This window comes from Notechis scutatus, chromosome 3 (assembly GCF_049901735.1).
Source record: "Notechis scutatus isolate UNSWTSFEM ecotype Mainland chromosome 3, rNotScu1.2, whole genome shotgun sequence".
Taxonomy (NCBI): Eukaryota; Metazoa; Chordata; class Lepidosauria; order Squamata; family Elapidae; genus Notechis; species Notechis scutatus.
The window spans coordinates 24,574,909-24,601,743 of record NC_142011.1 but is presented as its reverse complement, the minus strand read 5'-3'; the positions used below and the strand labels follow the sequence as shown (position 1 = coordinate 24,601,743).

Below are 26,835 nucleotides of genomic sequence, written 5' to 3'. Positions count from 1 at the left end.
GACAACAAGGATTAAAGGATCAAAGTGCATCATCTTGATATCTCCCATATTGAATAGTTTTTCTTCCAATTCATTGTAACAACCTTTTTACGGTTTCCTTTAAAACACAGTTAAGAAAGTAATTGTTTGGGATTGTGTGTGTGTACACACACACACACACACACTATTAAATCTGGTAGAGAATACCTATAATACATATATTATAACAAAGAACATTTACTCTGTTTTCTGATACTGTATTCTTTTATTGAGAAGGCAGATATGTTTATATTAGTAAACCTTTGCCAAATACAATATGAAGTGACTTGAAATTATATTCACCTCCACTTATCTCTGAATTTATCAACTGTAGTAAACCACCACCACCCTCGATACCCATTTTCAGATGACATCTAAGCACTGAAGGATACAAATGAACCCAACTATCAAAAATGTTGGTAGTGTATATTTTACATAACTAAAATATTATTTATTGGTAAGGAATTGCAGTTTGCTTAAAAAACATTGCATTTTTCATAAATAAAATACTGTATGTTAAGGACTACTCTTTACTGCAACATCATTACAGTACTTAACATATGAATAAATGAAGAAACACCTATGCTTTTACCTAACCTATCTATAAAGAGGAAAAGTTGTAAATGAACTGCTACACTTGACATTCAGATAAGAAATCCAATGACAGAAACAACCAGACAATACTGGCTGTAATGTAGTCACAATAATGGAATAACTTATTATCAAAGACACAATCATTTGGGCAAAATCTTTTTTAAATAAAAACAACACTCATCACTGTAAGACCTACAATTCAATTTTATCTTCAAAATAACTGATGCTTCTACAGTACAAGTAGCAAGCATATAATAAAATGTTTAAAACTGCATTTCATAAAACTGAGATATTATTTTGCTCGTCATAACTGAATAAAGAGCATCTGTGTATAAGCACTCACCTATAACAGTCTCTTACTCATCGGTAGCTATGCTATTTATGCAGGATTCTTAAAATGGCGTCTGACAGCACTGCATTGCCTCATTCCTATACAGAGGCTAAAATGGTAGCAATTTATTCAATAACTATGACCTTTTTAAGCAGTAAGATTTTTAAAACAGTTAAATAGCAAAAAAAAATTACAAGATGATAAAATATCCCTAGATAGTAAACTAAAATGCCCAAGACTAATTTGTTAAGGAAATCCTTAGATTCTAAGAACTGATTCTTCTTCCAATTACCCTGCAAAGGCTAATGTATTTTAAGATTAAAAATAACTACTAATCTGGGGAAAGTAAAAGGAACTAAATGCTTTATGATAAGATTAAGACATACATTTTTTAAATATAAGAAATGGACAATAATGTTCAGAAATATCAGAATTCATCAGGCAATTATGTATCAACACTTGGCTAACCAAATAGCAACACTTCAATCCCAGGAGAAAGTGGAGGTTTAAATCAAATATTTCCACAGAAAGGAGCTGTATAATCCCAAAAGCTTGTTTAACAAATCATCTAGTTTTGTAACCAATTTTTAGCTTGTTTCATAAATATTACCTTAAAACTTCATGTTTTAAATAAATGTATGAAATATTGTAATTCCTAGGGTTGATTCTTACAATTGTTAATAGCAGTTTGTAGCAAAATCTGATTACCTATTATAATTGATACTATTAAACTGTCCCATAATGCTGAGATGCTATGTAGGATTTTAGTCTGTCACTCTTCGCCCAACATACTCCAGGGCACTGACTATTTACTACTTACTTATATACCTACAAGGTGGCGCCTGCTTTATAATAAGTAGAATTTCTTGCCTAGTATAAAACAAATGTAGTCCCTTTACTGAAGAGGTACAAAAATGATACTGAATGGTAGGTGTTAATGAGATTTTATTTCTATACATACACACAATACAACATGCTTGCCTACATACAAACACGCATACAAGTGTCTGTGTCTGTGTACACCAAACACTGCAACCTCTGGTAATCTTACAATAAAAAGAGAACTGATGCGTTAAAAAGAAGATTATACAAAATGATGTTAAATTTATAAACAGTATTTGTAGTGAAAATGTGTCAGAATCTTCTAAAAAGTACTTCAAAAATCAACAAAGTAGGTGTGTGTGTGTGTGCGTGCGCACGCACACATATGAGGGAGGGAGGAGGGAGGGAGGAAGGGAAAGAGAGAATAGGATATTTGTTTTGAAGGACACAACACCCTTTCCTTTTCAAGAGTGGCTAAATACTGTGAAAAACTTTCTAGAAATGCAAGTTATTTTACCCATTTCTATTTGGTTCTCAAATAATCTGCACATAGATTGAAAGGCATGTGTATTTTAACTTTTTAAAAATTTTAAAAATTTTTTATTTTAATGAGTATACATGTTGCTATCTGTGCTGTGTTATTGGAATATTTTTTAAAAGAGACTGAGGGCTAAATCATAATGGTAAATTGAATTTATGTTGACCAAAATAAAAAAGGAATATTGTGCCAAAATAATTTCATAGGAGCCTATTTCAGCGATGTTATTCAGTGAAATTACAATCAATATTCAAATTACAATCAATAGTTCAGTTCTGTTAGGACAGGAGAGTAAGTGTTCATCTGATTATACAGTCGCTGTTGGTAAAGGAAATCTGCATCATCTGCTTAAAGCAGACTGTGATTCTCTGCATACCATTCTTAAATGTGACATACCGTAAGAAATCAAACGTGATTAAGGTATTTGGTAAAAGCATACAAATTATGGAATACTTGAGATTGGCTCAGTTTCTCTACTGCACTTAAAATGGAACAAAGATGGGAGAAATTTCTGGAAGGCCTTTCTCAGCCTTGCTATAATATCTGTCAATCTTTAACCTATTTTGTTTTTATTGGTCAGGCTTTCAACAGAGCAACATGATTGGGCTGATCCGGGAACAACACTGCTGTCTCTCCTTGCCTCAAACATCTTGCTGCAATGCAGACATTTATATTTTGTGAACTAAGAAAGAATTAGCATTCAAATAATTTAAAGGGGTGAACTTCGGGGAATTCATGATGCTGTGTTTCATTATGTGAACAAGGATAGTCCATGCAAATAGACTTTCCTTTGTCAGCAATAGCTCTGGAGATGCAGATCTTGAGACATATCTTTTTTCAACAAAACCTAAGGGAGCCATTTTAATTCAGCTCACTTTTCTCCTGTTTCTTCATAAGACAGTATTTTCTAATGTTAAGATTCCACACCCAGCTGCTAATGTGTAATGCACGTCTGCAAATACTGCATATGTGTCTGGCCACAATTTTGACAACCAAAGCAGTAAAATGTATTTCTCAGCTATATCTTAGTATCATTTATATATACTAATCAGTTCTATAACAGAGAAAAACTGGGTAAGTAACTTTAACTCCTCTAGAAACAGATTGTGGGGGAGGGGAGAGGAAATACAGTGATTAGGCATTTTTAATGATTTGAAGGATTTACTTTAAAACCAGCCACAAACCAGGGTTAAAGACAATAGCAAAAGGGATACAACTACTAGATTGCAGTTTACCAAGTCCATGATTCCCCTGAATAAACTATGACAAGGAATTATTTCTCAAGACTTATTTGTGCCAGGGCACAAGCTGGATTTCTACAAAATGGTACACAAATTGAATATACAGCACAATTTGCAATGTTGTGAGAAAATGTTTACTGCAAAAACTGTTAGATGAGACATGCATATAAATATCTTAGTTTTTGATTTTAAACATCAGTAACTGAAGTGATTCTAAAAACTAAATGCCATGCTGGATTATATAAGGTAATGAAAAAAAGCATAGGGTAACTGAAGGATAACCATATAACAATGTGGTAAGATTAGTTTGCTGAAAACTAGCACATTCATCACTTAAAAGCCAGAGGAAGTATGAATTGGGCTTTAATCTGCAAATGCATTAATTAAGAGCCTCTGTGAACAAAGAATAAGCAGAATGTTGTTCTCAGAAGAAAACAGGAAGTTTATATTTCAAGTATAACAGACTATTGTGAAAAATTCAAATTCAAATTGGAACACAGTTTTTAATAAATTTTGGAAAAAAAAACCAGTAACATTTAGTTAATTAGCAAAAGAAAAAAAATCCCCTGTATGTATTACATCTTTCCTGTTAAAGCAAAAGATTAAAAACTACTTAAATTGATCAGAGAATAGCAGACAAGTTTACTTACCAAACATTCAAGCAACCATCTCATTTTCCCCAATAAATAAGATACAACAAGCTGGCAGATTTGGGATTGACCAAAAGAAAATTTTTGAAATAATTACGTAGCATCATGCCAAAAACCAGAAAAGCCCAAAAAGAAGAGAAAAAAATGAACATGTAATACTCTCATGAACCACACATGATTTTTTATCACTCCACCTCAGAGAACTCAGCCTGTTACATTGCAAAAGAAAAAAAGCAGTTAAGAAGTCCATTAGGTTTTTTTTTTGGTATTACAGAAAAGGTAGATAACAGTTTTAAAAAGTGATGGCTTTAAATAGATAAGGAACTGAAACAGATGCATAGCTATGTCTGATAGTTTCAGACCTAGTCATTAACTATTTCTGAAACCTCCAATAAGAAAAATCAGGAATATACTTCTCCCAGAAAAATACACACACCCTGCTTCTACAATCCTCCTGTAAGAAAAAGTATCCATTTTAAGTGAATGTAAAACTGCACAAAAACATGATGCAACAGCACTTCACTACTTAGGCCCAGTATCTGCAATCTGCCATTATCACTATTTACTGCAGGCTCAGTGGCTAAAAATCCTATATTTTATCAGGGGTAACTTAGATTAGCTCTTATTTTTACTATTTGAAAAGGTAAACTTGCCTGTTCTGCTGTCTGCCATTATCCCTGCTTGTCTCCCTGTAGGGCAGTTAAATGCATCTGCTCCCTAGCTTCCATTTTCTCTTCAGCAGGCATGTGACACAACAGACAATAGTGCAGGCAAACTGCTCAGACACAGAAAGCTGCTTTGGAAGAGCAGTACCTTGAAAAACTCTAAAACCACCATCCCCTTGTGAAGAATATGTATGCAAACGTTTTGCCAGTCTGTAAAATAAAGCTATGGCTAATGGCTACTAAACCATGTGACCCTAGAAAGCAATTTTAAACATTTTCAACTTAATAAAGTGCTGTGGGGTGAGTTTTGCGCAACAGATCACAGAGAATCACACTGTTAAGCCACAACTCATAGGTTTCAGAGAAAAAAATGTAAAAAAGTAAAGCTTACCTCTGTGGATGCATTGTTAACACAGTGTTATGTCAATACTTATAAAACATGGAGGACAGGCTCTCAGTACTCAGACAGAAAGGGCTTGGCACTTCAGCTTGATGATCTGTCTCCCTAATAAAAGCTAATCCTGGATTGGCTACTTTGGAAAATCTGAATGTAAAGCTTCAGGGGATTGGCTGAAACACTTCCTGAGCGATTATCTTTGTGCAGCTCTGGCAAGCAGGAGCCATCCTGTGCACAGAGAAGACACAGGCTAAACTAGGCCTGTTTTAGTAAAAGAAACTTAAAAGGAAAGCAATCCGTACACAAATTCCTTGCAGAAAACAGATTTTCAAACAGAACAAAGTGAACATCGAGTGGCAGACTAAAAGACTCTCTCAGACCACATCTGTTGCTTTTGCTTGAGGCTTTAATAACCTGCAGGATTTCTCAGGTCACAAAAGCTGTCCTCTAGAAGCAATTCAGAAAGAAAACAAGAATCCCGATAGTAAGTGAAAAATGTTTTGAAACAATAAACATATGCAGCACAATGCATGCAGTTATATACCATAGTTATTTAAGATCTATGTTTCTCAAAAAGCACATTTGATTCTTCCAAACACATTTATAAGACTGGTAAACTGTGAGAATTCACAATGTGGATTTTAACCCCCACACGTATGCACTGAATTGAAATAGGAACTCTTTTCCTAATCACTTGCAGTGTTCTCTTCCTAACAGAATAGATGCAGAAAATAGCTACATTTTGCAGAAAATAGCTACATTTTTCAGTAGCATGGTGTTTGATGTTTTCACAAATTTCCCTTATCTTTCAGTCTTCTCAAGTTGCCAGTTAAACAACAATCTCGCCTGCTTCTTAGTCTGCTGCAGCTTTATAACCATTAACCCTATCATACTCAGCTCTTTTTAAGAACAGGCCTTATGAAGAGCCGGTTTTCAGTGTGTGGAAAAATACCAGAGCTCTTTTCACACAGGAAGGAACAATGAAATATAATGTAAAGTTAGCAAATTTCATCTAGTTGTTAAAGGAAGATAAGAGAAAAGACGGAAGATAACATTGAACTGTGGCCATTTCTTAAGGAAAGAGAAACATTGAGATATTTTAGTTCTCTCAAGCACCTCGTATTTCAGTTTATTTACCACAGGCCAAGGGATACACTGCTAAACTGCCGGAAAAAAACCACATACATTTGTGTTAACTTTGGTTATATTTATAAATACAGGTTAAAAAAAATCTATAAAGGCAACTAAAATTATAATGTATGTAGAAGTGCAGGGAGGGAGGGAGGGAGAGGGAGAGGGAGAGGGAGAGGGAGAGAGAGAGAGAGAGAGAGAGAGAGAGAGAGAGAGAGAGCAAAGTTGACCACAAATGGTATGAAAAAGTAAAGTTCTGAGTGAATGTCCCAAATAGCACATGAATATTTATTTATATCCTGCCTTTATTGTTTTTACAAATAACTCAAGATGGCAAACTTATCTAACACATCTTCCTCCTCACATCTGTATTTTTATGATATGCTGTAATATGTAACAACAGAGGGAAGGATCCAGTTAAGACTGGGCCCTGAAATCAGTAAGGCTACCAACCAAAATAAGGTTCTTAATGCCTTTCTAAAATTCTTGTTTACAATCACAATAAAAGCTAGATAAATTATTACAAATTTAGACTACTGTAAATTTCTACATCAAGTGGTATGATGAAAGTTCATAAACATAGAAACAAACCTTGGATAGAGTTCATAATCCAATGCAAGTAAAATAAAAGAGTATCATATGTGTGTGTGTGTGTGTGTGTGTGTGTGTGTGTGTGTGTGTATGTGTGTGTGTTCGTTCCCTAAAATCACAATCATCTTCAGACTTTGCAGAGAAATTTTCATACTATTAAGAAGCTGAATGTTCTCTGTCAAAGCTGTTTTTCAGCTAATAGACATAAATTAAACCCAATGCTAATTTCATACACAATTTTGCTATACATTCTGCTAAGAAATTTCATTTTTCAAATTCCAGTCAGACTGGTAAAACTCTAAATGCATTTTCACATTTTTTGATCTCCTTTTGAAATGCAGCAGGAAGAAGTTCATAATAAAATAGAGTAGGTACAGACCAAAGGCATGAGAAAAATAGAAGGCAAATTCATGGAATCCATCTTATTGTCTGATGAGTATAATAGAAATGGCCCAAATAATAAACTACTTGTGTTAATGTCACAAAGTTCATCTCAGTAAACAAAAAAACAAAAACTCTGCTACAATTGCAATTCCAAAGGCAAAACAGAGTAATTAAGCTGTAGTAGTGCTGTTTATCAATGAAATGTTATTCAATGGCAGAAACTGCTGAACAATAAAGCACATGATCTAAATTCTGATATTTTGTTTCTGAGTTAAAATCAACACCAATAGCTTCATATATTAGCTTCTAGCACACTGCATATTTTAAACTGAAACAGTCTAGTAAATATGTTTGAAATATATATCTACTTTCATGACTTCTCCCACATCTAATGGCATCCACATACTGATACCACATAAAGGATGCTATGTAATCTTAGAATAATCACATAATTTTAGAATAATCACATGTTAATCCAGTACTTAAAATAACAATACAGATTATACTCATTAACAATACTCATTATTTTATATTATCAAAAGATAAGAAAAATCCAATGAGTCATTCCTGTTTTAGCAGCATGATATGGAAAAAAATGATTAAAAAGCTTTAGGAAATTACTCATTTTATATTGATTTTTAAGAGATGTTTTTCTCCCAAACAGATATAAAGATACTAACTTGCTTTCATGTCTCAGAAGGAATTTGAATTCAGATCTCTGAATTTCATCATTAAATTATATTACTGGCCTCCTCCTCCAAGTTTGATTACTTGCCAGTCCAAATGGCAGAACTCCAGGTTTTCCTTTCCCCAGGCCATTTGAACATGTAGTTTGCTGTATGAAGAAAATCCCACCCATCCACTCTTTCTGAGTCTACTGGCAATGAGGTAGACTGGAATCATTTAAATCATGGTCCAAACAACACAACCAATCTTATTCCATTGTCAAGTTGCCACACAGAGCTACTTTACTTTCAAATTATTACTTTTTAGGGCATGTCTATGCTAGTGTGAGGGGGGAAGCTTAGGGATAACTGGACCATTCCTATAAGAGAGGGACTGCAAACACAGATTTAAGACAATGTTCCTATAATAGGCAACTATAAAAAGAATGTAATGGTTGGCAATCAAATGACAGCACATAGAAATATGATACATTATTGCATCACCTCAGGGAGTAACAGGAAGGAGTGAAGAAATGCTTTTCAGTTTTCCAGTATATTAAACGAATATTTCATCTTAGAAATACTCCAGTATCATTTCATTGAGGACTTATACTGGTAATACATGACACTTTAAAAAGGTAAAATGAAACGGCAGAGCACTAAATGATGCTTATGAAAAAGATACAAGAATTTCAACTCCACAAAGCAAAGAAATATAGAGCTAGGTATAATACTCAGATTATGTCACCAGAATGATACCTTTTAACACAATCCTGCACTGTAGTGAAGAGATGTCTTTGATCTATTTTATTTTTCACTAGAGTCCTGAGGCTTACTGAAAGAAGTGAGTTCTAAAGCCAGAACTTTAAATAAAAAAGATTCTGATTGGATTAATAATACATAAAAATCTACTCTTGATTAATTTCTTGTTCTCCCAGATAAGTACAGAACAATTCATTTGGTTGTTTCTACTCTTGCATGATTATAAGAATCACATAGAGCTATACTAGTAGAGCTTATAATCAAATTTATAAAATTTAATCACTGATTAAAATCCTATCTCCTATGTTTATATTTAAAAACCCAGTAAATTTACAAAAATGAAAGCATATTTTAAAAAATTTAAATGATATCCATAATAATTTAATCCTTATGGGGAAATAATGGAATACTGTAAATGTATAATTTGCAATTGAATGGAGATAATTGCAAGCAACAAATGCCAACATTCACATTACTATCAAAATATCTTCCAGTAAATGGGTATCCTTTCTGATTGAAATGCTGAGGGGGTTTTTTTCTTTCAAAAACAACAACAACCTATAAAGCCTGCAGGGCCTCAATTGGATTGGGGGCCACCAAACTCAAGAGTGGGGGGAAGTAAATCCTTTCACCAGCTCCTTTGTTTGAAAAATAAACTGCTCACCCATGGGGGAGGGGGGAGAAGCAAAATAGGAGCAGCTGGGGCACTGTGGCAGAAGTGGTTCTGTCTGCAATCATTCTTTTACTTTCTTAAACTGTTATTTATTTGAGAAGAATGACCAGATCATGGTTACTTTGTACAAACCATGAGTAGAAATTGCATTTAAAATAATCTTCTTTAGTAACAAGTTCCTATGTTCTGGGTCCTATGGTAATCCAAACCACAATATGGCTTAACTAAGTTTGATACAGAAACCTGAGTGACCATGTGGCTTAATCAACAAACTATATATAAGCACATCATGATTTAGTACTAATGTGTGAATAATTATTGAATTATCCCATTGTTGAAACTAGCTGCATTTTATTGTGCTGGTGGTTCTATTTCCATACTGTTCATATCAAGAACAGCACTCCCAAACAAATACAACTAAAATCTAGTTGATTCTCTGAGGGAAACATGTCTTGGCTCTGGGACTGTAACAGCACTGATGGTGACTGGGCATTCAGCCAAAGTGACACACTCAGTCCCTGGAGAGAGGATTTGGTCATATATCAGACAGTAATTTAATAGCAGCAATAACTAGAGATCAGGCCTCAGACTTCTGCTCTTTAAATCAACAAAATGGTTTATTGAACTAAAAGTAAAGGATCTGAAGTATGGGCAAAACAGAGTAATTGGAGCTTCTCTTAAGTAATCTGAATTGTTTTGAACTTAAGGAAAATTATCTTGCTATGGTAAACATGTTATTTAAGTATTAATAAAAAAAAGTACTGAAAGGAATCTTAGAGCTTGAACTTCCTAATCTGGAATTATCTTGCATGCTATGTCCTCAAAGAATGAAAAATAAAAGGAAAGTACCATTTTATTGGAAAAATTTATGTTGCTGAGAGAAGCAAATGTTCAAGCTACAGACTAAAGCAGCTGAAAGAAACCCCTGCTGCAATCAGTGAATGAAGTCTCTTATCCTGTAATAAAAGGCAATTAAAATGCATGGCCTACTGCAGGCTGAGCCAATTGCTTTTCCTTTCCGGGGTGTGGTTGTTTAGGTAGGGAGAGGAGTAAAAAGGAAAGGAAAAACAATGAAATAGGGCGAAAAGGAAGGCAGAAATAGACTAAAGTAAGAGATGTTAATCAGCAGCTGTCTGAAGGAATAGAATGGTGAAGGATAAGTATGTGAGAATATAAAAAAAGAGGCCAATACCAATCACAACCTCATAAAGAAACTAGAAACTTTTCCAATTGTTCACTTTAAGAAGAGTTTCAAACACAACACCTACTACATTAAGATGGAATAACATTTATAAAACAACACAGGCCTTTGATAATGGAATAGTCTATTCCTGCTATATTAAAATTCTGAACTCCGCCAACCCACAGTTAAATACAAAATATACACACAACTTATTGGTTCAATAATTTGATCAGATTATCAGATCTAATTCAGTTCATAGTAATAATATGAGAACCAGTCACGCTTTCTTAATTTCAGCAATTTAATTTAGGGATATACAAATAGTCTTTTTACTGAATTTAGAGTTAGCAAGCACCAATTATCTAAGTGTGACTTATGACCCAGCACTGCAAATCAGAAATCCCCTAATATAACATTTCACTTCTGACACATAAAAATAAAGATTATTCAATAAATGATGACCTTGGTTCAAAAGACAGAACCATAATTGCTAAGCTACACTGAGACAGAAAGGAAAGAATTGCACAATAAATAGAAAATAAAGTATCAAAAGAGGAATAAAGGTCACCTAAAATTTGACAGTTTAAATTTGTATTCTACAGAATAGCAAGAAAATTGCTGCAGATGGTTCACTACACCAGATGGAACACATAAAGAATATTTCTGAAAGAAAGGAACACAATATGCATCCAGTGTTGACAGACAAAAAACAGTATTTCAAAAACTAATCAGTAAGAGAAAAATCAAGTTATACTGAAAGGCTGGAAAAACTATGTTACCTTCAAGACATAATTAATTTGCACAATGAAAAAACAGTAATTTTTAAGCAACATGCAGGTGGGAAGATATATTTCTTGAAAGATAACATTCTCAGATATTACAGTGACTTTCTGAAAGTTTGTATAAGGGAAATCAAAAAGATAATATAAAGAGTATCAGTCTTCTTTGTTTCTAAAATTTTATGTTTTGCTGTAAAATTTCTAAGCAAAGCAAAGACACGGATACAAAATTGAATGTAATTGAAATAAAATAATAAATAATAAAGGTTACTATATCAATCCAGGCTCAAAACAAGAGAGCAACAATGAATAAACAAAGTAAGAATGCCAAGAAGCCTTCAGCTGTCAGCCCTGTCAAATTGGCGGCCCATGGGCTGGATACGTCATGCGCAAGTCACGCCCACCCCAACTCCGCAAAGGCAAAAAATGTTGATACGTTACGATCCAGCCCATGATGCGATCAAGTTTGACACACGTGACTTAGTGCTATTGCTATATAGCAGTAAAAAGGACAACTCATTTATTACTAAATGAATACTACTTTTTCAGTCCCATAGCAGCTTCCAATTTTCATTAAAAAATTACAATTAAAAAATCATGCCAAAGGAGAGAGGGAGAAAACAAACTCAGGAACTAATTATTAGTTACAAAATTCTGATACTGTAGTGTATCATTTTTTGGAAGAAAACGTGTAGCAACTTTTCTTAATTTGCTCTCTCTTGCCCTTATGCAGGAAGAAAAAATATTTTCTCTTCGGAGGCAAGAAGCAAGGACAATATAGCCTTATAATAATGAAGATTTCATATTTTATTATCTACATTGTAAATAAGTATATCTCAGAATTCTTCTAGTAGTCCAAATTCAACACAAGCATTAATTGCACAGCTGAATATGAAGATATTTTTTCCAGGCCATCTATGTGCATAAAATTCAGTAGTAACTGCAGCAACCTGCAATGATGTCAAGATGTAAATGCCATCATTGTGTACTTGAATCCTAATATTTCACCCAAGTATGTAAGCCTGGGCATTTGTATGCTTATATACTGCCACACGTATTTCATCAGAGAAGGTTGTCTCTTCTCTGGACAGCCGCTATCTCATTTGATTGGTGATCAATGATCTGAGTTAATATTCCGATATTGTAATAGAAGAATAAAGCAGCACAAATCATGCTTGCACAAAATGCAGTTTTTCCTTACTAGCCATGATAAGAGGATCTTCCTTTGGCAATCTGGAAACTACTTAGCAGTTTTGGAGGAACAAAGAACAAAGTATGGGGAATGATAATGCTGTACATACAGTTGTGCTCATAAGTTTACATATCCTGGCAGAATTTATGATTTCTTGGCCATTTTTCAGAGAATATGAATGATAACACAAAAACTTTTCTTTCACCCATGGTTAGTGTATGGCTGAAGCCATTTATTTACTCTTTTTAAATCATGACAACAGAAGCTACCCAAATGACCCTGATCAAAAGTTTACATACTCTGGTGATTTTGGCCTGATAACATGCACACAGGTTGGCACAATGGGGTTTGAATGGCTATTAAAGGTAACCATCCTCACCTGTGATCTGTTTGCTTATAATTAGTGTGTGTATAAAAGGTTAATGAGTTCCTGGACTCCTGACAGACCCTTGCATCTTTCATCCAGTGCTGCACTGACGTTTCCGGCTTCTGAGTCATGGGGAAAGCAAAACAATTGTCAAAGGATCTGCGGGAAAAGGTAGTTGAACTGTATAAAACAGGAAAGAGATATAAAAAGATATCCAAGGAATTGAGAATGCCAATCAGCAGTGTTCAAACACTAATCAAGAAGTGGAACATGAGGGATTCTGTTGAAACCAAATCACAATCAGGTAGACCAATTAAAATTTCAGCCACAACTGCCAGGAAAATTGTTCGGAGTGCAAAGAAAGGCCCACAAATAACTTCAGGTGAAATATAGGACTTTCTGAAAACAAATGGTGTGGCTGTTTCAAGATGCACAATAAGGAGGCACTGGAAGAAAGATGGGTTGCATGGTTGAGTCGCCAGAAGAAAACCATTACTATGCAAATGCCACAAGGTATCCCGCTTACAATACGCCAAACAACACAGAGACAAGCCTCAAACCTTCTGGCACAAAGTCATTTGGAGTGATGAGACCAAAATTGAGCTTTTTGGCTACAACCATAAACGCTACATTTGGAAAGGAGTCAACAAGGCCTATGATGAAAAGTACACCATTCCTACTGTGAAACACGGAGGTGGATCACTGATGTTTTGGGGATGTGTGAACTACAAAGGCATAAAGAAATTTGGTCAGAATTGATGGCAAGATGAATGCAGTATGTTATCAAAAGATACTGGAGGAAAATTTGCATTCATCAGCCCGGAAGCTGCGCATGGGACATACTTGGACATTCCAACATGACAATGATCCTAAACACAAGGGCAAGTCGACCTGTCATTGGCTACAGCAGAATAAAGTGAAGGTTCTGGAGTGGCCATCTCAGTCTCCTGACCTCAATATCATTGAACCACTCTGGGGAGATCTCAAATGTGCAGTTCATGCAAGACAGCCCAAAAATTTACAGGAACTGGAGGCTTTTTGCCAGGAAGAATGGGCAGCTTTACCATCTGAGAAGATAAAGAGCCTTATCCACACATACCACAAAATACTTCAAACTGTCATTGATGTTAAAGGGGGCAATACACCGTATTAAGAACTGGGGTATATAAACTTTTGATCAGGGCCATTTGGGTAGTTTGTGTTTTTATTATGATTTAAAAAGAGTAAACACAGATGTTTGATAATAAATGGCTTCAGCCAACCACTAACCATGAGTGAAAGAAAAGTTTTTGTGTTATCATTCATATTCTCTGAAAAATGGCCAAAAAAATCATAAATTCTGCCCGGGTATGTAAACTTAAGACCACCACTGTATGGATAGGACCAGAATTTTCTATTCTTTCTCAGAGTTTAGTGGACAGGAATCTTGGGGGAGGGGGTTCCTTTTATTTTTATTATATTAAATTTTAGACCTGAGAAAACAGGGTCATTGGTGGTGTTTTGTTTTTTACCAGCAATGATTAAAAGAGGATCCAGTGGCGAAAGGCACCCACTTTGAGGGCCTACCCCCTGCCCTGACAGAGCAGCACTTATTCAAACCTTTAACCATCCAACCTGGAGTAACAGCCAGGAAACAAGGAGCAGATTCAGAGAATGAAGATAGAAGACACATTGAAAAAAAATCCTTCCAAATTTTGGCCTGCTATGCTAGCCAGAACCAGATGCATCAACTTTGCCTGTGTCTTAATTTTTTGTCACTACAAACCAACACAGTAGGAAGAACCCTGCTATATCACGATATCTTGCATATTACACATGCAGTAGTGACAACAGGTAGTACTTGACTCATAACAGTTCATTTACTGGTTGTTCAAAGTTACAACGGCACTGAAAAAAGTGACTTATGACTGTTTCCACACTTACAACTGTTGCAGCATCCCCATGGTCACATAATCAAAATTCAGACACTAGGTAACTGACTGGCATTTATGACCATTGCAGTATCCTTGGGATCCTGTGATCACCTTAACAGCTGTGGCGAGGAAAATTGTAAAATAGGACAAAATTCCCTTAGTAAAATTCACTTAGCAACTTAGTAAAATTCACTTAGCAACAAAAAATGGGGGCTCAATTGTGGCTGTAAGTCGAGGTCTAGTGTTGTGGCCAGCTGCCAGAGGAGCTGGCAGCAGATTGGATGAGGAGAAGGTTGGAGAAGAACTTGGGCCAGTTCTGGAGCCTGGGGAAGGCTCTGATGGATGCTCAGCTTTGGACACAGAGATAGAGCCAGGGCCACCCGACATTTCCCAGCCAGAGAGGCACCTGTCTTTGGAGTCAGAGATGAGTGAGGAGGAGGAACAGCTGGGGTCTATTGCAGATGCGCTTATGTGCAGAGCAGATAGGAGAGGTGAACAACGGAGGACAATGAGCTGGGCTCAGGAAGCAAAACCAACATGGACGTTGAATGGCCCCTCCCTGGCTGGGGAATAAATAGGAGCAAAGGGGACAATGCATTTCTGGAAAGTTTGTTCCTTGTATGCGACAAAGACTGCTTGCCAGAACTGATGTTTATCTATTTCTGTGTTTGAACTGACTTAATTTGCAGCCTCCTGGCTGGGAGCTCACAGCCTTGCATTTGTCATATCTCTGGAACATCATTCCCCCAGAGATTAGAATGGCCTCCACTCTTCCGGAAGACCTAGAACTGCCAGTGGGCCTATGGAACCCAGAGCAGGATGAAGCCCATTAAATGGCTCGTGTGATCTGCTGTCACCGAGACAGGGTGGGGCTGTGTGATTTTATTATACTATATTCATTTATTTGATTATTTTTATTAGTTTAATTGTTTTAAATGTGGTTTTATATTCTGTAAGCCGCCTTGAGTCGCCATGGGTAAATAGGTGGAAATATAAATTAAATAAATAAATAAAATAAAATAACCAGCCGATAAGGTCTATTGTTTCAGTTAACTTCTTGCAGGACTCTTGTCTGGACTTTCTGTTGGGGAATGCAGTTAATTCCCAATGTATAAATAAAGAAGGGTTTTTGTTTCCGTGGAATCTGTTTCTTGCTTCTGTGAAGGCTGGGTCAGAACAACTAGTTATCTTACACTGGAGGCATACCAACAAGCAGGCCGACCCAGAAAAATGAGTACAAGAATGTAATTCACTTCATTCAATCTATAGTAAAGATATATTTTAAAATAGTTTTTGAAAAGTTTTATTTTTACATTTGACATTTGCTGTATTAATACAATTCACTATTGAATTAATACAATACTAATTCACTATTGAATTAATTCACTATTTCACAATAGTGAAATTTCTGATGTAAAGTCTGGTGGGCAGTGTGTTGTACAAATGTAAAGCTTCCTTTAAATTGAGCTTGATTCTTGGTGACTTTGCCAACATACTGTATTCAGGAAGTTTTATTAGCTGCAGTACAGAAGTGGTTTGCCACTGGTTCCAGATATTACTTTTTTTAACTTTCAAGTTTAGTCTAGAGCTTTGGTGTTCTCTGAATGGCTACAAAACAAACATTAACTAATCTGATCTTTAGCTCCCAAGCCTAGACAAGAGAACAATAGACAAATATTTCATTGTGCTTCAAATCAGTTCAAATCAAATTTGTCATCTTCAAATTTCAAAACTAATTGAATCATGCCACCTTCAAAACTCAAATGAACTATAATACATAGATTCCTACTGTCATGCTATAAATTGTAGTAACAATACTTTGCACAGAATTTCACGAGCCTTTGTTTTGACACTAGTTAAACCTCAAAGCATCCTACTTTGCTAGACAATAAACCTAATGCTTTTTCTAAAATAGTGCTCTGGGTATTTCCTTCCTTCCTATTCTGCATTATCTAATGATATATTGTGACATTAAGTTGCATTCTCATGTGATTGTACTATACCACTTTTATTTAGGATTAGCTTCTTTAATGGCATTCCCATATAGAAACATCCACAAGGAGAGTACTAATTTGGAAACTTTCTTTCTGATGTAAATGTTTAATACAAATCATGATTTTTCAGATGCACTGAAAACTGGCAATTTTAAGCAAGCACACCCAGGTGCTCTCCAGGCATATAGGCTTAATAACCCCACAATTAATCATCTGGTGTGGCTGTTGCTGAAAATCAAGGAGCTATCCATATATTTAAATATCTTAGATTAAGAATGGGTGGTATATACTTTTGAACTTGCTAGGATTAGTAATTGAAAATTATACAAATTATTTCATTAAACATATATACTTTATATATCTACTTTATAGATGGGACAAGAAGTGTGAAGGCATGCATACATATGTGTGCAATTATAGAAGTTTTTATCAGCATTCTCAGGATTATAATCTTATGTTTATTCAATTGAAAGCTGCTTTGAGGATTAGCAGTGATGAGAGCTACAGCTGTTTTACTATTTGCATGATCTAATATTATGTGAATGGATGTCAAACTGTTACAATAACCTGTACTGTAAAAGTAGACAACATTAAGATTGTACAGTGACTGCATGGGAAAGAATTATTACAAATTGAGACTACAACATCAAATCCTTTCCCCTTCTATTGTTTCTCCTTCACCATCTCTTCCTCCCAATTCCTTTTCTTCAGGAGAGGCTGTGGGGGAAAGCAGCAGGCAAAAATGTTCTATAGAGCCTACTTAAAAATTCCCCACATTACAGCATTGCTCCTTAAGGTGACACAATCAATTTCAAAGACATTAATCTGCAGCAGCTGCATGTATGGCCTTGAGTCAAAGTAAAAAGACTCATTTTAATACTGACAAAATAATTTTCTATTTTCTATTTTCAAAATAATCTTCTGTTTGCTATAAGCACATATAATTGAGTTTTTAACTGTTTATTTCATACAATTTATATGTCACCCCTATAACAGATTCTGGTATCATCCTTATGCCTGCAGTTTGCAATATCCATATGACATAGTTGTTGTCTTAATAGAAAATTCCTACTGTCTCTGCTAAAACCAGTCAACCTATATTAGCAAAAAGAAATTTTGTATCACTTGTCTCACATACCAACATGTTAGTTATCAGATCTATTATATAAATGCAACCATTTTAACTTGATTTATACTTTATTCCTTGTAAACACACACACACTGCTTTTGACTGTGTATGTCTTATAGAGCTTATTTGCAAACTTAGTTCTCCCCAGATAAATTCATGGAGTGATTCTTTGTAAGTGAAAAGGAAATTTAATGTTAGAATGTTTGGATTACATCCGGTTGTTGACTCTCCCCTGATGAAAGTATTTTACATCAAGCAGGAATTTTGCTCCTTTCAACAGAGAGAGAAGACATTTTTAGCAACTTCTTCCTCCTCTCTGTAGCCTGCTCAGTAGAAGGTTGGGAGACCCTTTGAAATATTATGGAAGGAAAATCATTTCCAGGGTTCCAACATGGAAATAAAATAAATATTTTGTATTTTGCTTGAGACTGCTTCGTTGCTGTACTCAGATTTTGATCTCTTTGTACGCACCAACTGCAAAACTGTATCCTCACATTTTGTATTTTTCTGGCCCTACAGCCAATAGTGAAGTGGATATTTGCTTCAAATTCCCAGCACTCCTTAAGGTGGAATACTGTATTTTAATGCTTGTTCCATAGAAATTAGCATTGTCAGGCCTTCCGGTTTGAGCTTCTTCAGCGACAGACCAAAACCTCGTTTCTGCGAGGCTTCGATCCATGCTCGGCGTGGATGTGTGAAAACCCAAATAAAACTTTATTTAAAAAAAAAAAAAATTAGCATTGTCAGAAGAAACAATTTTGATTTTCCTTTAAAGAAATAAAAGAAAAGCATGCTATCTTTTATTTAATTTTCACATACATAAAAACTATTAATTCACTATTCCAAACATCTGCTGGTCTAGGATAAGTAAAATTTATTCCAAGGTAGACCCAGTAATAAAGATACCTTGTAGTCTTTTAAATTTCTAACTATATAGACAGAAATATTTCAGCCCTGAACTTATATATTTTTTAATCACAGAGTAAGAAAGCCCATGTTTCTAATTCTTTCAAAACCTTCCAAGAGTTATTGAATGAGATGGGGTATAATTTTTATTATTAACCTTTTTTTTTCCTTGCCCAAACATTTCATGAGGGTTAATGTTGCAAATAAAATCAAATTACCTTTTACCTGTTCTGAAAATAAAACAGTATCAATACTGAAAACTTATTTGGTAGTAAATACTTCTCTGATGAATAAATATTATTCCCATGAATCTGGGTGCTCACTCTTGGTATGATGGGGCTTTATGTTTCAGTATTTAAATTTCAATTAAATTCTAGCTTAAGTCACTTCTATCATATGGACTTATATATCAAAATAAAGGCATTAGGTGGCTGTTATTTAAGTATCATCCTGTTTGATAACCATTATTTTGAGCCATGGAGCTAATAAGTAGGCATAAAGATACTCTGAGGATGAGGATAGTATTAAGAGTTTTAGCAGTTACTTCATTTCCTTCCTTTATTTTAATAGAAATGTAGCACCCTCTAGTGTTTCTTCACTTTGGATTCAACAAAAGTTTAAGAGCAAAGGCAATGGAATAACATTTGAAACAGGCTTCTGTAGAATACTTTAAAAAATTGTGTTCTGTGGAGAATAGCTAAAGAGAAAGCCATCTATGTACCCAATACAAAATATGCAGTGTATATCCTACTTCTAGAAAGGATGAAATATTTTGAAGTATACCACTTAAATTAGGCACTGAATACTTGTTGATATTTGTTATATTGGCTCTTATTCACAAACACCCAAGATCAACAAAGCTAAAGACATACCTAAAACATGATAAGAAGACAACCAAAGGTATTGGTCCAGTATCAGATCATTAAGGGGAAATCCTGATTACCTCATTATACGCCTATCATAATACTAGCTCGATACCTGTGCTTTGGTATGAAACTATGTGGCCAGGCTTAGTTTTTTGGGAGGAAAATAAGGGGGGTGGATTCTGCCTCTGCCTACCAGCATCCATCAGTATTCATCTGGCCAGCATGCTGTCAGTGTGTGAGAGAGTTGAGGGCTGTTTGGAAACTGAAACAGTATTTGCTCTGTGAGCAAGGAGACAGCAAGGAGCCTGGGCGTGGCTTAGTTCAACTGTTCTGTACTAAAGCTGCTTGGTGCTGTGAAAGTAAAACTGAAACTGAAACTCCTCTCCTCTGTTTGTGTTTTACATTTGGAACAGATTTCTTTTCAGGTGGGGAGGGGAAGTAGAACTCCTTAGAATCAGATGTTAATAATAATATGTGAAATAGTAATGCTCTGATGGTCATTTCGAAAAATCCTTTCTTAGTGAGCATCTAGAAGCCAAGAGGAACATACATGTCAAATTTCAAGTTTGTAGGCTTTACGGTTCTGGAGATTTTGTGATGATGGGTGAGTGATATTTTGCTTTTATATATATAGATAACATTTCCTAATATCAATCTTGACTTCTAGCAGTTCCACAAATATAATCATGTAGTTTGCCTGGCAACATATGGAAGTGTTTCCTGTGCATTTTTCACCAGTGTATTTTTTAAACTTCCACGTCTATCCTACATAAAATATGCAAAATTCTAGTTATCTCAAATTCAATCTGACATTTTCTTTTAATATGGAGGACAGGAAGGGAAAGTTCTATCTCCTTTCCTGAGAGCTTTCTTTTTTGTTTTCTGTTCAAAACATTATTAATGTAATCCAGAATACTTATATTTAATTCCTATGGTAACATATCACCATTAATTTACAAAATAAAAAATGTGCAGTCACCGGTACCAGCTGGTAGTTACATTAGCCTACAACTCTTGTGTTGTCAATAGTCCAAGGCATACAGTATACTGTATATAAGAAAGAACTAGTGCAATACAATTATTTGGAAGACTTCACTGCTAAATACTATGTCTATTCTGCTTCTTACAATCTTTTCAACTGCTTTAAAACTTAATACTACGTAGCTATTTTTAATCACAGAATTGGAAAGTATAATATTGAGTAAGGAAAAAAGCAGGGACCCACTAACTCAGTTTTTGTAGAACTTTCTTTTTACTAAATTGAAAATTATCCTACTGAGAGTGTTACATTTCATGAGCTGCTGTTTTCTCTCTCATTTTTAAAGCCTGGTTTGAATTTATCTGACTACTGTAAGTCTAAAAACAAATATACCTGATGCCTCTTGATAGTTTCTTCTTGCAAGGTATTCAGATACATTTTCAAGGTAAAGTATGAGAGAGCATACCTCTACTTCACTTTAAACCTAATGTAATTAGTTTCAACTCTTATTTAAGTCCTTGCTTTTTTAAATTGAGTGTTGGTTTTATAATTACATTATGGCAAACACAAACAGTAAATGCTATGGTTGCCACTTACTCAGAACAGGAATACTTGCTGTAATGCCAATCGTTTTCAAGGTAAATTAGGATTATAATAGGAATAAAAAAAGAATACAATCCTAATACTGCCATTTCATTGACAAAGGAGTCCTATATAACTTGATGTAAATGTTCAATTCACTATTTCTCTATTGAATTATAAAAACCCATAAAACATATGAATCTTCTGATGCACAGATTCAGAATTGTCAAAGATGCTCAACTGATGGTATATTTTGTTATGCAAATTTATGACGGATTACTGATTTCAAGAAAATTACTTAGTTAAGAAGTTGTGGCTTCAGGGATTGAGAATTGCCAAGCAATTATTAGCTCCAAAGGCAAATGTTAACCAATGACGATGGGCACTGAGCCAAGGAAAGCCTCACCTCCCAAGATTTGGGCCCTGATGGCTCAGGGATTAAAGATGCTGAGCTTATCAGTTGGAAAGCTAACAGCCCAGGTTCAACATCTAAGTGTTGCATGATGGGGTGAGCTCCCATTACTTGCCCCACCCAGCTGCTGTCCACCTAGCAATTTGAAAGCAAGCAAATGTGAGTAGATAAAGAGATATCACTTTGATGGGAAAATAATTGTTCTGTATGTCTCAGTGTATGGTCATGCTAACCACATAACCATGTAAATGTCTTTGGACAACATTCACTCCCTTGGCTAAGAAACAGATGAGCACTAACCCCTAGAGTAGGACACGACTGGTCAGGGGAAACCTTTACTGAAGCTTTTAAATCAGAATTGGCAACTGATAGCCCTACATTCCTGGAATTACCTTTCCAAGACTGCCTCGTTAAATTCAGAGCCAAGATACCAAATAACAGTAAAGTAATGTTATTTCTATTAATTTGGCTGGAAATTAACTAAGTCTCCAAATCAAGTAATTCTTTAAAACAAAAGAATCTCTTTTTCAAAAAGATTTTAACAGGTGCTACATTAGTTGTAATGTTACATTAAGAGTGGAAAGAACCAAGTTCTACTGCATCCTCAAATATGACTTGAGGCCTATGATTTCGCTTTCAGTCCAACCTACATCAATGATGTCAAGAAAACACAAGGACAGATCAATGTAACCAGTAAGAATTCAGCTTGACTTAGTTAAGAAGTTATGGCAAATTAACTAATTATGAAGCAAAATATGGTGCAAATTGAAGTAAATACCTGACCTGGAACTGTCACTATGACACTCTATCTAAACTGTGGCCAAAACAACAGCCACAAAGCTACCAATTCTGATTTGCAACAACCCAGGCAACCACCAGAGGATAAAAAGTGCAAGAAAAAAATATTATCTGTTGCTTAATACTCTTGTTTTTTTAACAGTCCAGATCCAGTAATCCTATTGAAAAGCATTACATGTAAATCAAAAAGCAAATTGTAAAAACACTAAAACAAGCCATTTTTTCCCCTTCTATCGGCAGTTTAAGCCTTTAATAAACTATTCTTCTGAGTTCCGGTATCAATCTTGTTGTCTTTATTTATACCTATTTTGCAGTTAACAGAAATTTCTAGATTCAGTTTGAGAGTAAACGCTTCAGATATTTTTATACTAATATGTATGTATATATTATATATTTATATTGTTATACATATATAATACAAATATACAGTAACATATACTTTTATTCTTTAATATCTTAGTTTTGGTTAGTTTAGGGTGATGGTACTTACCCCATCATGACAACCAAGTTCTATAATTTTCTTTTTGTCTGAAAAGCAGCCTAGATAAGTATGTTTTATCCTAGATAGAGAAAAAGGAAAATCAACAAAACTCAGCTAATTTTCTTTATTGAATAGTCTTATGTAATAACAATTAAATCGTTAAAACTAAAGAGACATATAATTGAATATAATTTTTAGAACAAAAAATAATCACAGCAAATGTCCCTTTGCAATAAGGATAAAAAGTAAATGGCATATAATTTATTTTGTCTCTTTGTAAATTTCATTCATTTCCTTTTGTTTATAGTGTAACTAATTTAAAAAAGGCATGTGAGCAAGAGTAAAGAATCTTATATATTTATGCCACTTACACTGCTGAATGCTTGCCACAAATGTTGCAATCTTTTCTTTTCCCTTTTATTTTTAGATAAATTCGCAAGATGGCTATAGTCCAGATTTTTTAAAAAAAACAGAATATCTGATTAAATGCCTATTTATAATACAAATTTATATAGCCACCCAATCACATATAGTGACTCTGGGTGGGATACAGAAATAAAAAGCCAGTTTAATCCTCCTTCAATGTTATTTATGGGTTAACTGATGAATTAGTAATTCTTAAATTAGCCCTACTTGACATGCTTTACCTTCAGTTATATTCATTTTGGAAAATACAAAAGAATGCACTTATAATTATATAATGTGTAAAGTCAATCAAAGTAGAATGAACCCCAAATCCAGCACCGCTGCCCCAGACCCCTTACTCTCTCAATTTTTTATTTTCAGTGAAAGAGATAATACCATATATCTCACATATATAGAAATGTTCTTAGTATATGTAAAAGAACAAGACTTAACAAGCATGAACATAATGAGATCAATATGGAACAAATAAATAGGTAACCCAAAAGGTTGCATATTATATTTACTGTACTTCCTCGGGGTAAATCCTACTAATTCAAAACAGTTTATTTCTGCATAGACGCGCATAGATTTGCAATGTATACCACAATTCTATACTGTAGTCAACTGCCAGGTAACTGATGCTTCCTCAGTTTTTACCCTTTGGGAACTGACAAGCTACTTCAGATGAATTATTGGAATAACCTAACTTTATATTCCACTTACAAAGATTGCTGAGATAATATATTATTTTCAAGCACTATATTATTCTAGAGCATAGGTAGTCCTCAGCTTACGATCATAATTGAGCCCAACCTTCATATTGCTAAGTGAGAAATTTGTTAAGTGAGTTTTGCCCCAATTTATGACTTTTTTGCCATGTTTGTTAAATGAACCGCTGCAGTTAAGTTAGTACCATGGTTGTTAAGTGAATCTGGCTTCCCCATTGACTTTGCTTGTTCGAAGGTTGCAAAAGGTGATCACATGACCCAGGGACTCTGCAATAATCATAAATATGGACCAGTTGTCAAGCATCTGAACATAAATCACATAACCATGGGGATGCTTACAATGATCATAAATGTGGTCATAAGTCACTTTTTTCAGTACCATTGTAACTTTGAATGGTCATTAAATGAACTGTTGTAAGTCAAGGACTACCTGTATTTTGTACAGTAACCAAATAGTACCTACCATTCTAAGAGACAACAACCCTCCAGCTCTTCAATACAAGTCTCTATTATTTATCAGACTCAATACCTTAGATCATTGTTTGCTTTAATATCCACAGAATTGAACCTGGGATTTTCTCCAAAGAGTCTTGGAAGGAGCTAGTAGACAGAAGCAGCAAAGATAATATTAGAGACCAGCTCCTTATGTATTTGTATCCTAACTTTATTATTTTTACAAATAACTCAAGGCAGCAAGTATGACTAACACGTTCCCTCCTATATTCCCCAAAACAACCACAATTGCCCTCTTTCCCTCCATTTGACCCAAGAGAAGATCCCAATCACCATTATTATACTATATCTTTATTATTGTAATTTGATTTTTTACCCTATAATCCTACTTTGGTGGTCATTTCCCATCTTTACAGGTTAAAAAAAAACCTGTGCAGAAGTAAACCCCTAAAAGTTAGGCTCGACTTATGGCAATTGTATCCTTACTGCTTTCCTGATCTTCATGTATTAAAAACTTTATTTTTTATTTTTTTTAAATTTTTTAAAGTTCATTAATTGCAATTTCATGGTTATGTCATCACCCATGATTTACAGAAATTGGCTCAGATTGTTTTAAACCATGAACCATAAACTAACCATAGAAGTCATATTCCCACAAGACTAAGCAAGGTAATCAGTTATTAAAGTCACAGATATCATCTGAACTAAGACAAAACACTGCATAGTTATGACAGAGAATCTAAACCATACTTTTGGTGGGGGGGTATGCTTAGCATCTTACCTCTAAAATAGCCCTCTCTTCTGGGTTTAGAGAGAGCTGGAAACCTAGGGAACCTTTTGAAACCCTCTTCCATTCTTCAGACATGAAGATGAGAGGCTAGGGCAGCTACTAACTGGAATTTCTCCAACCCAACAGAAACAGAAAAGGGATAAAGGGAAGCAAAGTCTTCCTCTACCCTACCTGCCATCATCAGGCCAGAATAGAAACATTTTTAGTTGCAAAAAAAGTAGATACTGTCATAAACGTGTCTGGAAGGCCAACCTAAGATGGCCCCTCCCAGTATAACCAAAGCTTAAATTTGGTTTTAGTGCTCTTTAGAATTTAGTTCAGTGCTCTAAACCTGGGCACATGGTTTATTCATAAATAGTAGTAAAATAAGTCACAAATGCTGATCAACAATTTCCACTGATTTCTGGAGTTGAGAATGGTTGCACTGGAGTTTCCTCAAACAGGTCATATAGCTTCAAATTGGCCGAAACTTTCAATAAATGACTAACAATTTTCTTGGATATTTATGAATAAATCAATTAGAAACTTTATTTCTAATTATAAGTGTATTGGGGAGGGGGGAAATCCAGACTTAAATAAAAATAGCATGTGATCTTCAATATACATAGGACCTTAAACTTGCTCCAACTAGCAGTGATTTCTTAGGTTGCAAGCAAATCTCTTTCCAACCTTGTCAACACGAGTGTGTTTTTATCCTCTCTCTGCCGTTGGAAATGCTTCTTCTCTCCCCTCCCCAAGAGCAAAGAATCCCATGCTTTGCTAGTTACGTTAAGGATTCGCCTTTTTAAATGGAGTCGGGTGAACTTTTTTCAAAAATAAAAGAAAGGTTGCCCCCCAGACACTCATTTTGCCTCGATTCAAGAGGAGCATTCAGTCGCATTTAACTTCGTTATTATTTAGGTTTATTATTATTGTTGTTTAGGTTCAGACCCCGGTGAACCATAAAGGAACTACACGGGCAGGATTAATTCAATATATCATGGACTAAAATGGGATTGACTTGTTTAGAGTTCAGGATGTCGTGCAAACATACCCACGGAGTCTTCTTTTGAGAAAGCATCTTAACCCCACCAGTGAGGCCAGAAATCTTTCTTGAAAGAACTTCTCCGAGTAACCTACGGAGTTTAAAAAAAAAAAAATCCCAATACCTGATATACTCTTTCTCGTCCAGGGCAGAACTTGCACGATCTTGCTTCCACTACAGCCATAGAGAAACTAACTGCAAGCTCGGGGAACCCGATAGGTTCCACCTCTAGGGGTCTCTGAATGGCCGTCATCTACGCCACTCACATGCACTCTCTATTCCTCCCCCGCCGCCGTTTCGACCGTTGACCAGCCTCACGGTCTCTTTGGAACTCCGCCCCTAGAAAGCTTGCCTCCGGTTTAAGGCTGGCGATTAGCTGCTGAACCTATCAC

The 26,835-nt window shown here is 35.1% G+C and overlaps 1 protein-coding gene across 14 annotated transcripts in view; it reads right to left on the bottom strand.

Moving 5' to 3' along the window:
• Positions 1 to 26,777, bottom strand: part of ZMYND8 (zinc finger MYND-type containing 8) — a 111,370-nt gene extending 84,593 nt beyond the window's left edge. For 2 of the 14 annotated variants that reach the window (XM_087959320.1, XM_087959327.1), the window contains exons 1-2: positions 26,568 to 26,702; positions 23,053 to 23,122 (exon numbers count right to left, since the gene is read on the bottom strand). In XM_087959320.1, the coding sequence (XP_087815446.1) occupies positions 23,053 to 23,060 (8 nt within the window). In that variant the 5' untranslated portion in view covers positions 23,061 to 23,122; positions 26,568 to 26,702. Of the gene's footprint in view, positions 1 to 4,194; positions 4,416 to 4,847; positions 4,943 to 5,250; positions 5,367 to 23,052; positions 23,123 to 24,639; positions 24,777 to 26,567 lie in introns of those variants that run through there. The other 12 variants (XM_087959313.1, XM_087959321.1, XM_087959316.1 and 9 more) reach the window with 10 other exon arrangements.
• Between the last annotated feature and the right edge of the window lie 58 nt (positions 26,778 to 26,835).